This window comes from Corythoichthys intestinalis, chromosome 7 (genome assembly GCF_030265065.1).
Source record: "Corythoichthys intestinalis isolate RoL2023-P3 chromosome 7, ASM3026506v1, whole genome shotgun sequence".
NCBI classification, from domain to species: domain Eukaryota; kingdom Metazoa; phylum Chordata; class Actinopteri; order Syngnathiformes; family Syngnathidae; genus Corythoichthys; species Corythoichthys intestinalis.
The window spans coordinates 16,104,795-16,120,299 of record NC_080401.1 but is presented as its reverse complement, the minus strand read 5'-3'; the positions used below and the strand labels follow the sequence as shown (position 1 = coordinate 16,120,299).

Sequence of the window (15,505 nt, the reverse complement as noted above, 5' to 3'; positions counted from 1 at the left end):
TGCCAAATAAAAACAGAGAGGTAAAATCCGTGCTTTTGAGTCATGCTAACGACAGCGCTCTATGGTAAATATTGACCCTACTCACATGACGTCACAACCACGCCCCCGCGCCATATTGTCCGTCAATTCGTCGTGTTGATGCATTACCGCTACGTAAATTCCTCCTATTATGGTGTGTTTTTCTGCTCGTTAACATTAATAATCAAAATGGTGAAGGCGTGTGTGGCGGTCGGTTAAAATAACAGAGAAGATAGACGGAGAGACTTGAAGTTCTACAGTATTCCGAGAGACCCGGAGAGGAGAGCGAGATGGACTGCTGCAATTCGACGAGAAAACTGGGCTCCAAACGATTACCACAGATTATGTAGTAGTCATTTTATATCTGGTTAAATGCATTTAATATATATTTAGAGGGTTTTAGGCTGACAACCACAATTAAGATCATTGCTTGGCTAATCGCCGACAACATACCGTTTCAAATTCAAGATGCTTATTTCTTCCACCATCTTTATTTTTTGAATAATATTTAGCTGGTAACAAGTGAAAGAAGCTGGCCTCGTCTACAGATCATCGGTTAAACAGGGGTGTCCAAACTTTTTGCAAAGGGGGCCTGATTTGGTGTGGTAAAAATGTGGGGGGCTACCTGGGCTGATTAACGTAGCAACAATACATTTAAAGAAATTTTAGCAAGCCCTTCTGTGTGTCACATTTGCTTTATTTTTATTTTTTTAATTCATAATTACAACAATCTCACCTTTGTGGCGTTCTCTTTCGACCCTCGGGCTCTTGCGAAATACTGCTGCTGTGAAATTAAATTAGCTTCAAGTTGCTTTAATTTCTCGTTGCGTATCTTCCGCGACTGTCTCTTTGCAAATGAGGCAGACACAGTTGTGTATTTTATTGAAGAAATAGTCCAATATGCACCTATCCTTGACGTGTCGTAGTCAACTTTTTTTTTAATTGATTGTCGGCATTTTAGAAAATTGAAAGTCAAGGGTCACACGTGGTAATGTTGCTTAGAATGCTGCTCTTAAAGTTTTTCAAAGTTTCTTGAGAATAGGCTGAGTTTCTGTGGAAAAGATAGTTGCAGATATCAGGGTAGCAGATGTCAGGCAGAGACGGCGAAGACAGCGGGTCGAAAAACATCGATTTAGGCATCAAATATGGATCTGGCGAATGGATAAACTGAAGCTTTTCCACATAACGCCTTTTATGCAAGGCATCCAATGAGTTTACAGCGTCAGATAACACCGGGGCTTCCATGAATTGCTCTAAAAATTGCACGACTAATTAAAACCATTGAGAATAGGGCTAAACAATGACGGACAATATGGCGGCCGGATACAGCGACACGTCATTTTGTGACGTTGGTGAGTAGGGTCTATACATACTTTTTACCACGCTTTAAAGACGCCATGTGATTGAACAGGCCGGCGTGATCATAGAACGGTAAGCTTGAGTCTGATTGGTATAATGGAGTCGTGATTATTGTTGCGATGTCTAATTGGTGAAACTGGTAGACCCACTGTTTGGTAGGCTATAGTAAAGAGGACACATGTTACGACTTGTGTAGCCCAAAGTAGCGGAGTAAAAGTAGCGTTTTGTTCTTCACAAATTTACTCAAGTAAAAGTATGACTTGGTAAAACTACTCTTAGAAGTATATTTGTCTCTAAAAGTTACTCAAGTAGATGTAACGAGTTACTACCCACTTTTGTTCAAAAAGCACTTGTATTATTTGCTTTCATGCCATGTAAGATCCTGGGCTAATCAAGTCCAACCCCCAGTTTTCTGTTATGTCTTCTCAATAGATAAATATTTTTTGAGCACATTTTATTTTTATTACTTACATTTGAAAGCAGATCAAGTACAGTGGATTAAGGGTAGATCCAGATTTTTGTGATGTAAATGAGCCCAGGCGAAATACGATAGATGTCCAATCCATTTTGAAGCACACCCCTTGCGACTGCATCCGACATTTTGTTGCTGCATTGTATAGGCTACTATCAAGGCCATACAGACAGGGATCTGTTGAACATATGGGAGTAAACGCAGTGGAGGTAGTTCTGTAACTATGGCACTATATTGACATTAGTAAGAACTGGAAGTCTGTTCAAAGTTGATGAAGAGAAGAAAACTGATCACACATAAACCTAGACTTTGAACAAGGTTAGGTAGACTTTTTATAGCCACTGTTTTTTTGGTTTTTTTTTTTTTTGCTCTATACCCCTTTATCAAATATTTTCCTTTTTTTTTCTACTGAAAAACTGGAATTTAATCACTACTTCTCCTTTTACCAAAGTATTTTTTTCTTCTCAAAAATCTGTACTCTTGCTCAAATACAAAGTGTGAGTACTTCAGCCCCCCTGCAACCAGAGCAACCAATGCTGGCACTCTCATAAAAGAATCCCTAGTGTGGACAGCTACTATAGTGTTGCGTCAATTCACAACAGTTCTCACCTCGGGCCAAAGACACATTATTTAAAAAAGAAAAGAAAACTCAGTGCTTCTCTGTGTGACGAGCACTAACGTGCATGACTGGACTGATGAAGATGGAGTTATCATCTTATGCTGTGGATAAGAGACCAATCAGTTGCAAGGTATGTTTACAATGCATGAAAGATAAATGATGAATTTGTGCACTCAAGGGAACTGTTTCAATGTTTGTTGCGTTTGTTCAGTTTGTGGAACTCCATGTTCTCTATGTGCCGGACGACCAGTGGAATGTGAAGCTGAACAAAGTTCCTGCGGAAGCTACGGAGAGCTTTGTATCTGCGGGCTTCATCAGGTCACACTTGTTTTGGAACACTAAAATGAGTTTGATATGAACATCTTCACTTCTGTTGAGAGATACTGAAAACTGAACAAGTAAATTGAATATTCAATAAGTTACCTAAAAATGTAATACTGTTCAATATTGATTTTTATAAAAGCAGTATGATTTGCAACTTTATCAAATGAATTATAGAATTGGAACATGTCGTTCTTTGTATGCTGCTAGATATGAATTAAAGGCGCTAGTTTTCTTTTTTATGAAGTTAAAGTAAATTAAAATAAAAAGGATACAACTGATCAATAAAAAGAACAGCATTTAGTTGTTGCAAATCTGCAACAACTGATGCAATAACTAATCACCTACTGACTTCACATTCATATTTTGTGAGCCATTTTTTATTCAGCAGTACAATTTTCTTGTTACTAACATTCAATTTGAGCCTCAGAGGGTTCATTTAACCCTTTTCATGCATGAATTATGTATTTTTCTTTCTATTTTTAAACCCATATACAGTGAGGAGCAGAAGTATTTGCACCCCTTGTGATTTTGCAAGTTCACCCACTTAGAATATAGCTGGAGCTCTGAAATTTCAATCATAGATGCATTTCCACTCATAGAGACATTATATGAAAAAAATCCGGAACTCACATTGTATGATTTGGCAATAATTTATTTGTAATTCACTGGGGTTCATAAGTATATGTACCCCTGAGAATCGGCAACAATTATGACACTGAAAGAGTTGTCAGTCTACCTTTAAAAAGTCCACCTTTACACTATAAGTAACCACCCACCACCCTTTTGAGCACATTATTGTCACCTGTGTACCCCACAGTTAATTATGATCCAACTGCTACCATAGGCAAGACCAGAGAGCTTTCAAAAGGCACCAGTGAAAAAATTGTTGAGCTCCACAAAGCTGGAAAAGGCTTTGGGACAATTGAGCAGCTTGGTGTGAATAAACGAGCAGTTGCAGCAATTGTTAGAAAATGGAAAAGGCTAAACATGACTGATAATCTACCTTAGCCTGGGGCTCCATGTAAAATCTCTCCTGCTGGGGCATCACTCATGATGAGAAAAGTGAGGGCTCAGCCTAGAACTACACTGCAGGAGCTGGCCAATGACCTGAAGAGAGCTGGATGCACAGTTTCAAAGGCTACTGTCAGTAGAACACTACAGTGCAATGGTTTAAAATCATGCATTGCTCAGAAGGTTCCCTGTTGAAGCCAGTACATGTGAAGGCCTGTCTGAAGTTTGCCAGGGACCATCTAAATGATGCCGAGGGGTCATGGGAGAAAGTCATGTGGTCAGATGAGACCACAGTACAACTTTTTGGTGCAAACTTTACTCGTCGTGTGTGGAGGAAAAAGAAGGATGAGTATCATCCCAAGAACACCATCCCCACTGTGAAATATGGGGGTGAAAACCTCATGCTTTGAGGCTGCTTTTTGGCAAAGGGGACAGGACGACTATACTGTGTGAAGCAGAGGATGAATGGTGAAATGTATCGTCAGATTTTGAGCCACAACCGCCTTCCCTCAGTCAGAGACTTGAAGATGAGTCGTTGCTGGATCTTCCAACATTACAACGATCCGAAGCACACAGCCAAGCTGACCAAGGAGTTACTGCGTAAAAAGCATATCAAGGTTCTGGAGAGGCCTAGCCAGTCTGCAGACCTCAATCCAATAGAAAATCTTTGGATGGAGCTGAAACTTTGTGTTTCTAAACAACAGTCCTGAAATCTGACAGATCTAGTGAGGATTTGTGTGGAGGAATGGGTCAAAATCCCTGTTTCCATTTCTGGAAACCCGGTGAAGAACTACAGAAAGCGTCTGACCTCTGTAATTGCAAACAAAGGCTTCTGCACTAAATATTAGCATGGATTTTCTCAGTGGTACAAATACTTATGAACTCTAGTACATTACAAATTATTGAAATGTGAGTTTCACATTTTTTTAGATTATGCCTCTATAAGTGGAAAGGCATCTATGATTGAAATTTCAGACCTCTACCTAATTTCTAAGTGGGTGAACTTGCTAAATCAGAAGGGGGGGGGGGGGGCAAATATTTCTGCTCCTCACTGTAACTCATTGCCTGCCATTGAAGCACTGTAACTCATTGCCTGCCATTGAAGACACTAAACGTCCAATTCATTATGACTGGGAGTGGCAAATGAATGAAAGTAAAAATGGATTGAATGTCTAGTGCCATAAATGGCACTGAAATGACATGAGCAATCACAGCAGCCTTCCGGGTTTAAATGAATTGGCTGTCTATCGACATCAACGAATGGTGTTTAAAAAAAAAAAAAAAAATTTAAATCAACTTGAGTGTTACTTGAGGCGCTAACCAGTGTGTATTTCTGTTTTAATTCTTTTTAATTTAATTCATTTTGTTTTTCATTAATATTGTATTAATTTTAGGGGTGGGCAATGATTACTAGTTTTACTAGTTTTAACCGGGATGATTAATTGCGATTAATTGCATTCTGTATAATAATAGATTCAAAAGTAGTATTTTACACATTTTTAAAATGAACGGTCACATGAATGAAATATTAATCTATATCATGTCACAACGAGACAAATTAATACGCAGTAAAAATAAGTAACTGTTAATGAATGTGAGTTAACTCGAATTAACACAAGCCTAGCCTTAATTCATTTATACATTATTTATAATTGCAAAAATATACATAAATACAGTCATGAAAAAAAACAATATAATTATCATTGCTAATTTAAAAAAATTTTAATGATAAAAATATTCACTGCTCTATAAAGGGTTAAAGATCTTATGTGTCCACTTTTCAATAGCTGTCCACTGCAGTGACCACTGTCCCTGTAAGGGTTAAGCTAAAAAAAAATACTTTCATGTTTTATTGATTGTGAATGGCGGAAAACCCTCAGGTGACTTGAAATTCCGCTCTGAGACCCCCAATTTTCCACATTTCAAAATTGTCAGATATGCATGTGTAATACATCATTGGAAAGCTTAAAATCTCAAATTTCTGGGGGAAGAAACATTTTGAACAGGAGGGCATTTTTACATTTTTTTTTTTTTTTAAACAGCAAAACCCTATCTGGAGGTGAGAGCACGCGAGAGCAGAAAGAAGCCATAACTTTAACGAGTTATTATCGCATACTTACCTTCCCAAAACTCCATGTAGCATGTATCCCTGAGTGTCAAAAAACAGCAGTGAATGGTCACAGCTGGATTTTGGGGGGATTTTATGGGTAAAACATGGTAATATAACATGGGTCGCGATGCAGAAATCGCAGACATCAAGGAGCGGTCGAGATTTTCTTTTTCATATATTTACCCTTTTAATTTTTTTTTTTCAAAATTTTCTTTGTTTGGATCGATTATTTATCATCTGAAATATTAGGGAAAATGCGACAGTAACGAAAAAAATACAATTAAGCGATAGTTATAAGGTAGATATCCGTGACTTTTTTAAAGACGCCAATTTTTTCATTCTGATGTAGTTTGTTCAAAAGTTTAAAATATGCGAGTGAATAATTTTTTAAAGACGTTTTTTTTAAACGAAGTATTAGACATCAATTAATGATTCTAAGCTAAAAATGACAGACATTTTGAATAATAGATATAATTACTTACCTTCTTTTTATGGCTAGGTTGAAACAAAAGCGGTTGCACGACATCTGTAAACGGGGGTTCCAGGGTAAAACGGACAAATTAATAATAGTTCGGGTGCTTCATGCGCCATGAATCTGCTATGGCAGCATACAGACATATTGTTCTATCGAACACAACAGTTCTTTTGGCTTAAAATACAGCATTTTTTATAAGAAGGGTGCAAGAACAGAAACTGCTTTTTCAGTCTTGTCTGTGTTTTCCGCCATATCAGAAATTAAGATTAATGTAGTTTTTGTGTATGTCTGTCTTGATGTAACAGTACAGTGCTGTGTTTTGATTGTTTAGGGTTTACCCTGAAGTCACCTTGAAAGCTATGAGGAGTGACCTGAGGGAGCTTCTGGGCACAGAGAGGAGCATGGACAAATTTTCATTTTTGAAGTGTGTGGGCCGCAGCTTGGCTCTGGTATGGCCATCTGACAACTTAGACCACACAATCGTTCTTAAGAATGTGTTTGAGGCATAACATACATTTTAATCGTTTCTTTTGTCTGCTTGGTGGCAGGTCAAAAGCAAGCAGGAGAAGGATGTGAAAGCAAAAACATTTGCTCCACCATATGTAAGTGAAATATGACTCATTTCCTTATTTTTCTTTGTTGTTGTTCTCTTTTTGAACAACCCCTGATTTTAACTATAGACCTTCTTAACAAACGTCATTGCTGGTGTGGGGCGTCTTTTTTCTAGCCCTGGTTTCTAAGAAAAGTTGAAAGTGAAGAGTTGAAAAGAAGTCCATGGAAAAAATATTTGCCATACTTGTCCCTGTCAGAGGTGGTCAGGAAAATGCATGTTTTGTGTGTGTGTGTGTCTTAATACACTGATGTTTTGTACTGCATTTACAGGCTGCCCAGCCAGAGCTTTACCTGCTGCTCACAGTGGAGAATGAGAGCAGCCTTTCCTCCCATTCTCTCAGCCCAGACACCGATAGCAGCTCCCCGGACCCCTCGTCCTACTACCCCCACAAGACATTGGGCTCACCAGCTGAAACTAAAGAGCTTGTGAAGTTCCCCCACATCCCACAGTCTTCCCACCAGCTCTTTCCCACCTCTAGCTTGGAGGAGGAGGACGAAGATGATGATGAAGAGCAGGGATACCGCTCTTCCGAGGGAGGGCACGGGGAGGTGGAAGGTCTCTCTGTGAGTAAGAGCGATTGGCATGAGAGGAGTGACCGTGGCCAGAGAAAGTCCAACAGTCAAGCACAGAATAAAGGTAACCATTAACCCTTTCATGCATGAATTGCGATTTTTATTTTGTAACCCTTACTAGGCACTCATTTAACTCACTGGCTGCCATTGACTCATGTTCATTCGCCCCTCACAGTAAAATGTTTGGACGGCGAGCGCTGTCAATGCCACTGAAACATGAGCATTCGCAGGCAGTCTTCCTGGTTTAAGTGAATTGGACGTCTTTTGCCATTAATGGGATGCGATGAGTTAACTTTTGAGTGTTGCCATCATATCATATCAACGACATCACCAGATCGGCCTAATTCCATCTTCGCAATATATCTCACCTCCTCCCTTCTCTCACCCGCCATACCGCTTCCACTCTTGTCTGTAGTCTAGTCACTTCCCGGCTCGATTACTGTAACTCACTGCTCTTCAGTCTCCCAAATAAGTCCTTCCAGAAACTGCAGCTCCTCCAAAACTCAGCACCATGCCTCATCACTCAGACCCCCACCACACACCACATCACCCCCATCCTCCGTCAACTTCACTGGCTCCCAGTCAAACTAAGAATCAATTACAAAATCCTTGTAATTACCTTTAAAGAACTCCATGGCCTGGCCCTTCCTTACCTATGCAATCTTCTCTGTATTAACTACCCCCATTCACTTCGCTCCTCCTCTATCCTACACCTTTCGGTCCCCCATGTCCGTCTCGCCACCTTCGGTTCCAGAGCTTATAGTCACTGTGGCCCCCAGCTCTGGAACTCCCTACCCCTCGATCTTCGCAATTTATTTTGTATTTACCGTCTCACTTTTCAAATCCAGACTCAAAACACACCTGTTTACACTTTCTTACCCACCATGATCCTTATTTCAGTTTTATCCTGACCTCTTAAAAGTTTTATTTACTCTTATCCTGCTTTTAATCTAATTTTATGATTGTTTTGTTATTCCCGTTGAGCTATTGTGTTCCCATCTTTCTTGTAAAGCGTCTTTAGATGTCTTGAAAAGTGCTCTAGAAATAAAATGTATTATTATTATTACTTGGGGCTGTAACCAGTGTGTATTTCTGTTGTTATTCATTTTAATGTAATTGATTTAGGTTTTATTAACACTGTCATAATTTATACATGTACTTCTAATTATAAAAAATAATGTATATTTAATGTGTATGTGTATATATATATATATATATATATAATTGCTAATTTATTTATTTATTTATTTATTTGCCAAAAATAGTCACTTACCCTATGAAGGGTTAAAAGTGTTAAATGTAAAAATAAATAGGGTTTTCAAATGACAAAAAAATAGTCATTCGCTCTATAAATGGTTAAAGGACTGGCTGCTGTATTACATTTCAATCAGCCCCACCCAGTCAAAATGGTTTGGATTTCTATCACTATCAACGGCACTGAAACAAAATCATTCTACTTACTGTAAATCCCCTATCAATTAATTAATGAATCAATTAATATATCATTTTTTCAAATGAAAGAAGACAAAGTGTTTTATTTGGAAGTATCTGTCTCTACATAATCATAAGACACAATATGGTTTGATCTAGAGTTGTCCCAAAATGACTTTTTTAACTGATAACCGATATCCCGATATTGTCCAACTCCATAAATCCGATGCCGATAACAGACCGATACCGATATATGCAGTCATGGACTTAACATAGTATGGCAAATTGTATTGTGATGCCCCACTAGATTTTTAATCATGATTATGCTCACATAGCAAATCCCCAGGATCTTAGTTTGAAGACATCTCATGGTCAATAAGCATAACTGCTGTGCTAAGCTGTGACCTGCCCTTGTGCAAAGTCAGAAAGCTTCGACATTCACTTTGTAGGCAAGGTGCATACTGGCCCAAAATCAATGTCGATATTATTCAGTATCATTTTAAAATGCTTTCATCAGTCGATAATATTGGGGAACTCTAGTTTGGGCCTTGAAATATCAGTCAAAATATTCAAAATCAGCTGGTATTCTAGATGTTGATTTGCCTGAAAATAGCTGGCATTGATAGAGTTAAAAATATTTGAGAAATAAGAAAAAGTTCCATGATGGTGTATTGTTGAAGCGGATATAAATTCATTATTATTTCCTCTCTTTCTCCCCACATGATGATATAGATTAGAAACAGATGTTCAAATCTTTGATATGCGCTTTTTTAAAGGCTGCTTAGTTCAGGTGAAGGAACATCACAAAGAGGAAGAAGCGACATACAGAAAGAAGAAAAATTACCACCAAGGAAGCAGAGTTGCCAAAGATCCAGGAGCTGTTGGTTTGGTGGATGATCCAGATTTGGACAGGCAGTGAGTTTAACTCAAACATCTCTGTAATTTTCTTTGATTGTTCTAAGTAATCGTCAAGCTGATGTTTTTGTCTTCTATCCTCAGTCTCGGAAAATTAAGAGATGTGCATACGTTTCAGTCTATCGGGAATAAAACAACAAGTGGGGTAATGTTTGTACTGTTTTAAAAGAAGACGTTCTGTCCGTACAAATGTTGGTGAATCCTATTGTTTCTATCTGTTGCTAAGGTGATAGAAAGCCCAGTTGTGTTATCTCGACCCATCCGCTGCACTTCTCCCCCTCCCGGTCTAGACCTGACCATGACGACCCACAAACCCGTTGTTTCCACTGTCGTTCCAACTAATAGTAAGCCACAACTTAAAGAAAATGGCACACACAACAGATATGAGGTTCCATATGAAAAATGTTTTTTTTTCTTTTAGGAGAAGAACTAATCGAGGAAATCAAGCTGGTAAAGGAAGAAAGGAAACAATTAGAGTGGAAGAGACAAGAGTTGCTCAGGAAAGGGAAAGATTTGTTGGCCCAGAACAGGCACCGCAGGAACCAAGGTAGTGAGGAACTAAAGATCACAAAAATTTAAAATACAGTCACAGTCTCTTCATTCCTTGATTGATTGTAGTCTTAAAACAAAAGTCCTCGAGGAATGCTTTCTAGTTTTCAGATATTTTAATTATTAGTGAATTATACAGAACCAACCTTTCCAACTGATATATATTTCGTGGTTGGGTCCAGAATTTATCCTATTACAGTATGTATGAAGCTAACATATATAAACTAGGGCTGTCAAACGTTAAAATTTTTAATCGAGTTAATTACAGCTTAAAAATTAATTAATCGTAATTAATCGCAATTAATCGCAATTCAAACCATCTATAAAATATGCCATATTTTTCTGTAAATTATATATATATTCTGTAAAATAAATTGTTGGAATGGAAAGATAAGACACAAGATGGATATATACATTCAACATACGGTACATAAGGACTGTAGTGGGCATTTCACTCTACTGTCATTTAAATCTGTCTATGCTGTCCTCACTTTGAAGCCTCTACTTTTTCCAAAGCTAGACAGCTAGTGAACGACGCCATAATAATCAGACTTCTTCCTTTTTCATCTGATTTATTAATAAAATGGCCTCAAACCATTGTCCTCTTTAGACCGTCGTAAAACTACAAAAAAAAGTACACAAGCATTGCATTAGCAACAACGTTAGCTTAGCACGCTATACAGGTTCACTAAACATAAACAAAAAGCGTCTCATACAAAAAATATAACATTTCGCTTACTAACATAATATGTACATTATTTACAACAACCATACTTACGGACAAATCTTGTCCAAGGATCATATAAGCACAAAATTACAACGTAGGCGTCAGCCCGAGACGTCGTGCAGCCATATTGAACTGGCAAGACAACAATAAACCATGTCGCAAAGCGACCACTAGAGTTCGCTGTTTGACAGCATAAAAAGCCTTGCTGTAAAACTTACCAAAAGGCAGAATACTGTCTGAGAGGGACATGTGCATTAATTGCGTCAAATATTTTAACGTGATTAATTAAAAAAATTAATTACCGCGCGTTAACGCGAAAATTTTGACAGCCCTAATATAAACCTTTCAAAATTGTATTTTTAATTCATTACAGTAATCAATTCATCAAAAACTATGTTATACATTGAGTACATTATTGTTCTGAAGTCGCAGGATTTGGTACCCTTTTTATATAGATACTTTTTTTTTTTTTTTTTTTTTAAATATTAATGTACTCAAATATCTTTATTTTAAATATTTACAGTAAAATGTGAGATACTGGTAATACATATAGCGTGTTGCAATAGTAGTACATGTAGTAGCAAGTATTTTAATTATCATTTGCCTTACATGGCATTTGGAAGTTTAAAGGATCCACTTAGAGTATATAGTCATTTCTCCAGGACTCCATCTATAGATGACCACGCATAAATGCTTTTTCCGGTTTACTGGAAATGCTTTCCTTTTTAACATGTGTTTTATTTTTCCAGCCCGTGACAGCTGGAAAAAAAAGTATTTTGATACCAAGAAGGCCACCGCACCTTTGGAAGATGCACTGAGAAATGTGCGTCAAGAACTGGAAACATTTTACAACAAACTTCTGCTACAGCTTCACGCCCGAGACTGCAGAGGCAACCAGCAAAAGCAAGGAACGACCTCTGAAAAGGTACACCCAGGTGACCTGAGTATGATCTGCAGTACTTAATTTGTAAATCATAAGGTGCTGAAAGGCAAAGTACATATGACAACGCAGGAATGACGAGACAGGCACAGGTCCTGGAACATATGCAGAAAATGGTGCTGAAAACAACATGCAAATGCCCACTTGCCATGCTGTGGGACTTACAAGCCTCAATTTCAAATAATATCCATGGTATATATGTTATGACAACAATTTACAATTATTTAGGCCACACTCTGCACAGCATGGGCAATTGCCCGATAAACCACAGGTGGGGCTTACAGTACACAGTCAGCAATTAGTTACTCAACAGGTCTAACTTGTAAAACATAAAAAATAAAAAATAAAAAAAAATCAGACATTACAATAAATAACAAAAACCCATTCTTTTGCGAGTTTCATCCCATAGCCCAAACCCGAATTTCCCATGAGGTTACTGGCCTGTTGCTCTGGCTGTTGGTGGTCCACCTGGCTGACTGCTGGCGCTGTAGCTGGCCAGCTGCTGCCACGGTAGCTGCCTCCTGCCCCAGCTTGGCTGGCTGTCTGTGAACCTGGCTAGCTGCTGCGGCGCTAGCCTCCTGCTGCACCCGGTCCTGCCTATTAGCATGATCGCTGCAGCTGCCCTCATCGCCGGTTGTTGCTCTTCTGACTCGTTTTGAACCATCTTCCTTCTTTTGAAAAAAGACAGTAAATCCACCTGTCTTTTTGGCATGTTAAAATACCGTTTGATCCTGGCTGCTTCCTCCCCAGATGCCGCAAAGTTGTTTTTATTTTTATTTTTTTATGTTAGGGGCGTGATTTGTTGGTCCAGCTTTTCAGTGCATCAACAAATCTCCGACTTTTTCAAATGATGTTAAATTTTTATTAACAACATGCAATTCTTGGGATTTGTTCTGTAAATGACTTTATGCATATTATTTCATTTTATACATTTTTTAATAACGTTTTTATTTTTATTTTTTTCTACACACGAGAGGTACCGGATCTACCCACATTAGTCCCAGAACACAGGGAGGCCAAAATCAAGAGGTGCCGGATCTTGTTCTGGCAGGATCCTGCACAAATTAACCCCTGAAATACAATATATTCACATGACATATGTCAAAAGTGCACTGTTCGCTTTAACTACATTAACAAACTTTTTGAACTTTGTAACTCCCCATACATGCCCCATACCATAAATTCCTTTTTATGCTTACACACAGTAAATAAGTGTGCAACATGTGTGTTTAGAATGCGCTGATCATTCAGATCTTAACAGAGAGTCACGATATTGACAACCTGAAGAGGAAGGTCGAGGACGCCAAGATGAAGCTGGTGACAGAGATAAAGGTAAATTTCAAAGTACCGTAGTTTTTGGACTATAAGTCACACCTGAGTATAAGTCGCACCAGCCATAAAATGCCCAACGAAGAGGAAAAAACCATATCTAAGTCGCACCAGAGTATAAGTCACATTTTTGGGGGACATTTACTTGATAAAATCCAACACATAGAACAGGTATGACCTCTTGAAAGGCAATTTAAAATAAAAATACAATAGAGAACAGCATGCTGATTAAGTGTACAGTATGATAATGTTACATGATGCATGAACAATGAAATGTAAACGTGGCCGGTATGTTAACGTAACATAGCTATTTGAGAGTTATTCAGATAACTACAGTATACTGTAGCATAAAGAACATGCTAACAAGTTTACCAAACCATCAGTCTCCCTCTAAAACACCAAAATAACATGTGAAATGATATAATTATGTGTTAATAATTTCACACATAAGTCGCTCCAGAGTATAAGTCGCACCCCCAGCCAAACTGTGACTTATAGTCGGAAAAATACGGTAGCTCTACTACCACAACAACAGAGGTCCTTTACTGAATGTTAAGTCTTACTACAAACTCTGTTGTAGCTAAGGAAACAGGCAGCCACTGAACTGAGGGCACTGAAGGCCGAGTTGGCACAGAAGAAGAGTCAGTCGTGCCACCACGGGCCTGTGGCATCTCTGAGCTTTGTCAGCAGACACGAAACGAAGCATAAGTCCAAAACATCTTCAAATGAGTCACAAGAATGAAGTTTCTTTTTTTTAACCAGCACAAATGGCTAGTGGGAGTCCTCGGTTTAAAATGGTGTTCTTTTTCTGAAAATATTTTTTCTACTTTTCCATTATGCATATGGCTAACAGCTCTATTTGTGTGTAGTGATGTGTGTTGTAAACTCTGGCCAGTTTTGTCTCAGTATTCAAGTTTTATTTTAGTCTTTAGTTAGAAACATCGGTTACACTTTATTTGAATAGTTCAAATGACAATGTCATAAGACTTGTAATCATGACATGACACTTGTCATGTATATGAATGCTTCTGACAGATGTCATTCAGTAAATGATTTCACTATTGATGCAAAGTTTACTTTGTTTCAAATGGGTTAGGATATTTAATGGCATCTGTAATAAGCAGTTGTTCATGACAAGTGCCATGTTATGATTATGACAGTCTTATGACACTGTCATAAGAAGATTTCATCTATTCTGTGAAATATATATATATACGGTATATATAATCTCATATTCAGATGTCTAATGAGGAATGTTATTACAATTTCCAATTGCAATTGGAATTTATTTCCTGTTGATTCTACTAGTGATGCAATTCACAAATACATTTTCTATGTTTTCATTAAACCATTCACTGGTATTTTTTTCCTAGGCTCTAAACTAATGGAAAGTTGATACACACAACTTTGACATACAGTGGGGAGAACAAGTATTTGATACACTGCCGATTTTGTTGGTTTTCCCACTTGCAAGCCATGTAGAGGTCTGTAATTTGTATCATAAGTTCTCTTCAACTATGAGGGACGGAATCTAATACAAAAATCCAGAAAATCACATTGTATAATTTTTAAATGATAAATTTGTATTTAACTGGATTAAAAAAGTATTTGATACATTACCAACTAGTAAATATTTCGGCTCTCAGTTTTTTTTAAGAACCCCTCCTGTTCTCCACTCATTACCAGAAGTAACTGCACCTGTTTGAACGTGTTACCTGTATAAATGTCACCTGTTCACATGCTCAAACAAACAAACTCCAACCTCTCCACAATGGCCAAGACCAAAGAGCTGTGTAAGGACGTCAGCGATAAAATAATAGACCTGCACAAGGCTGGGATGGGCTACAGGAAAATAAGCAAGCAGCTTGGTGAGAAGGTAACAACTGTTGGAGCGATTATTAGAAAATGGAAGAAGTTCAAGTTGACGGTCAGTCTGCCTCGTTCTGGGGCTCCATGCAAGATCTCACCTCGTGGGGCATCACTGATCATGAGGAAGGTGAGGGATCAGCCCAGAACTACACGGCAGGACCTGGTCAATGAC

At 38.2% G+C, this 15,505-nt stretch overlaps 1 protein-coding gene across 1 annotated transcript; it reads left to right on the top strand.

The window, feature by feature from the left end:
* Positions 1-2,248: 2,248 nt before the first annotated feature.
* Positions 2,249-14,894, top strand: spata1 (spermatogenesis associated 1). Its single transcript, XM_057841588.1, has 12 exons — positions 2,249-2,598; positions 2,680-2,786; positions 6,720-6,837; positions 6,937-6,990; positions 7,271-7,637; positions 9,781-9,919; positions 10,004-10,064; positions 10,146-10,263; positions 10,341-10,466; positions 11,945-12,120; positions 13,369-13,467; positions 14,045-14,894. Exons 1-12 carry the CDS (start codon positions 2,533-2,535, stop codon positions 14,204-14,206), a joined length of 1,593 nt encoding a protein of 530 aa, XP_057697571.1. The 5' UTR covers positions 2,249-2,532; the 3' UTR covers positions 14,207-14,894.
* The last annotated feature ends 611 nt before the right edge of the window (positions 14,895-15,505 follow it).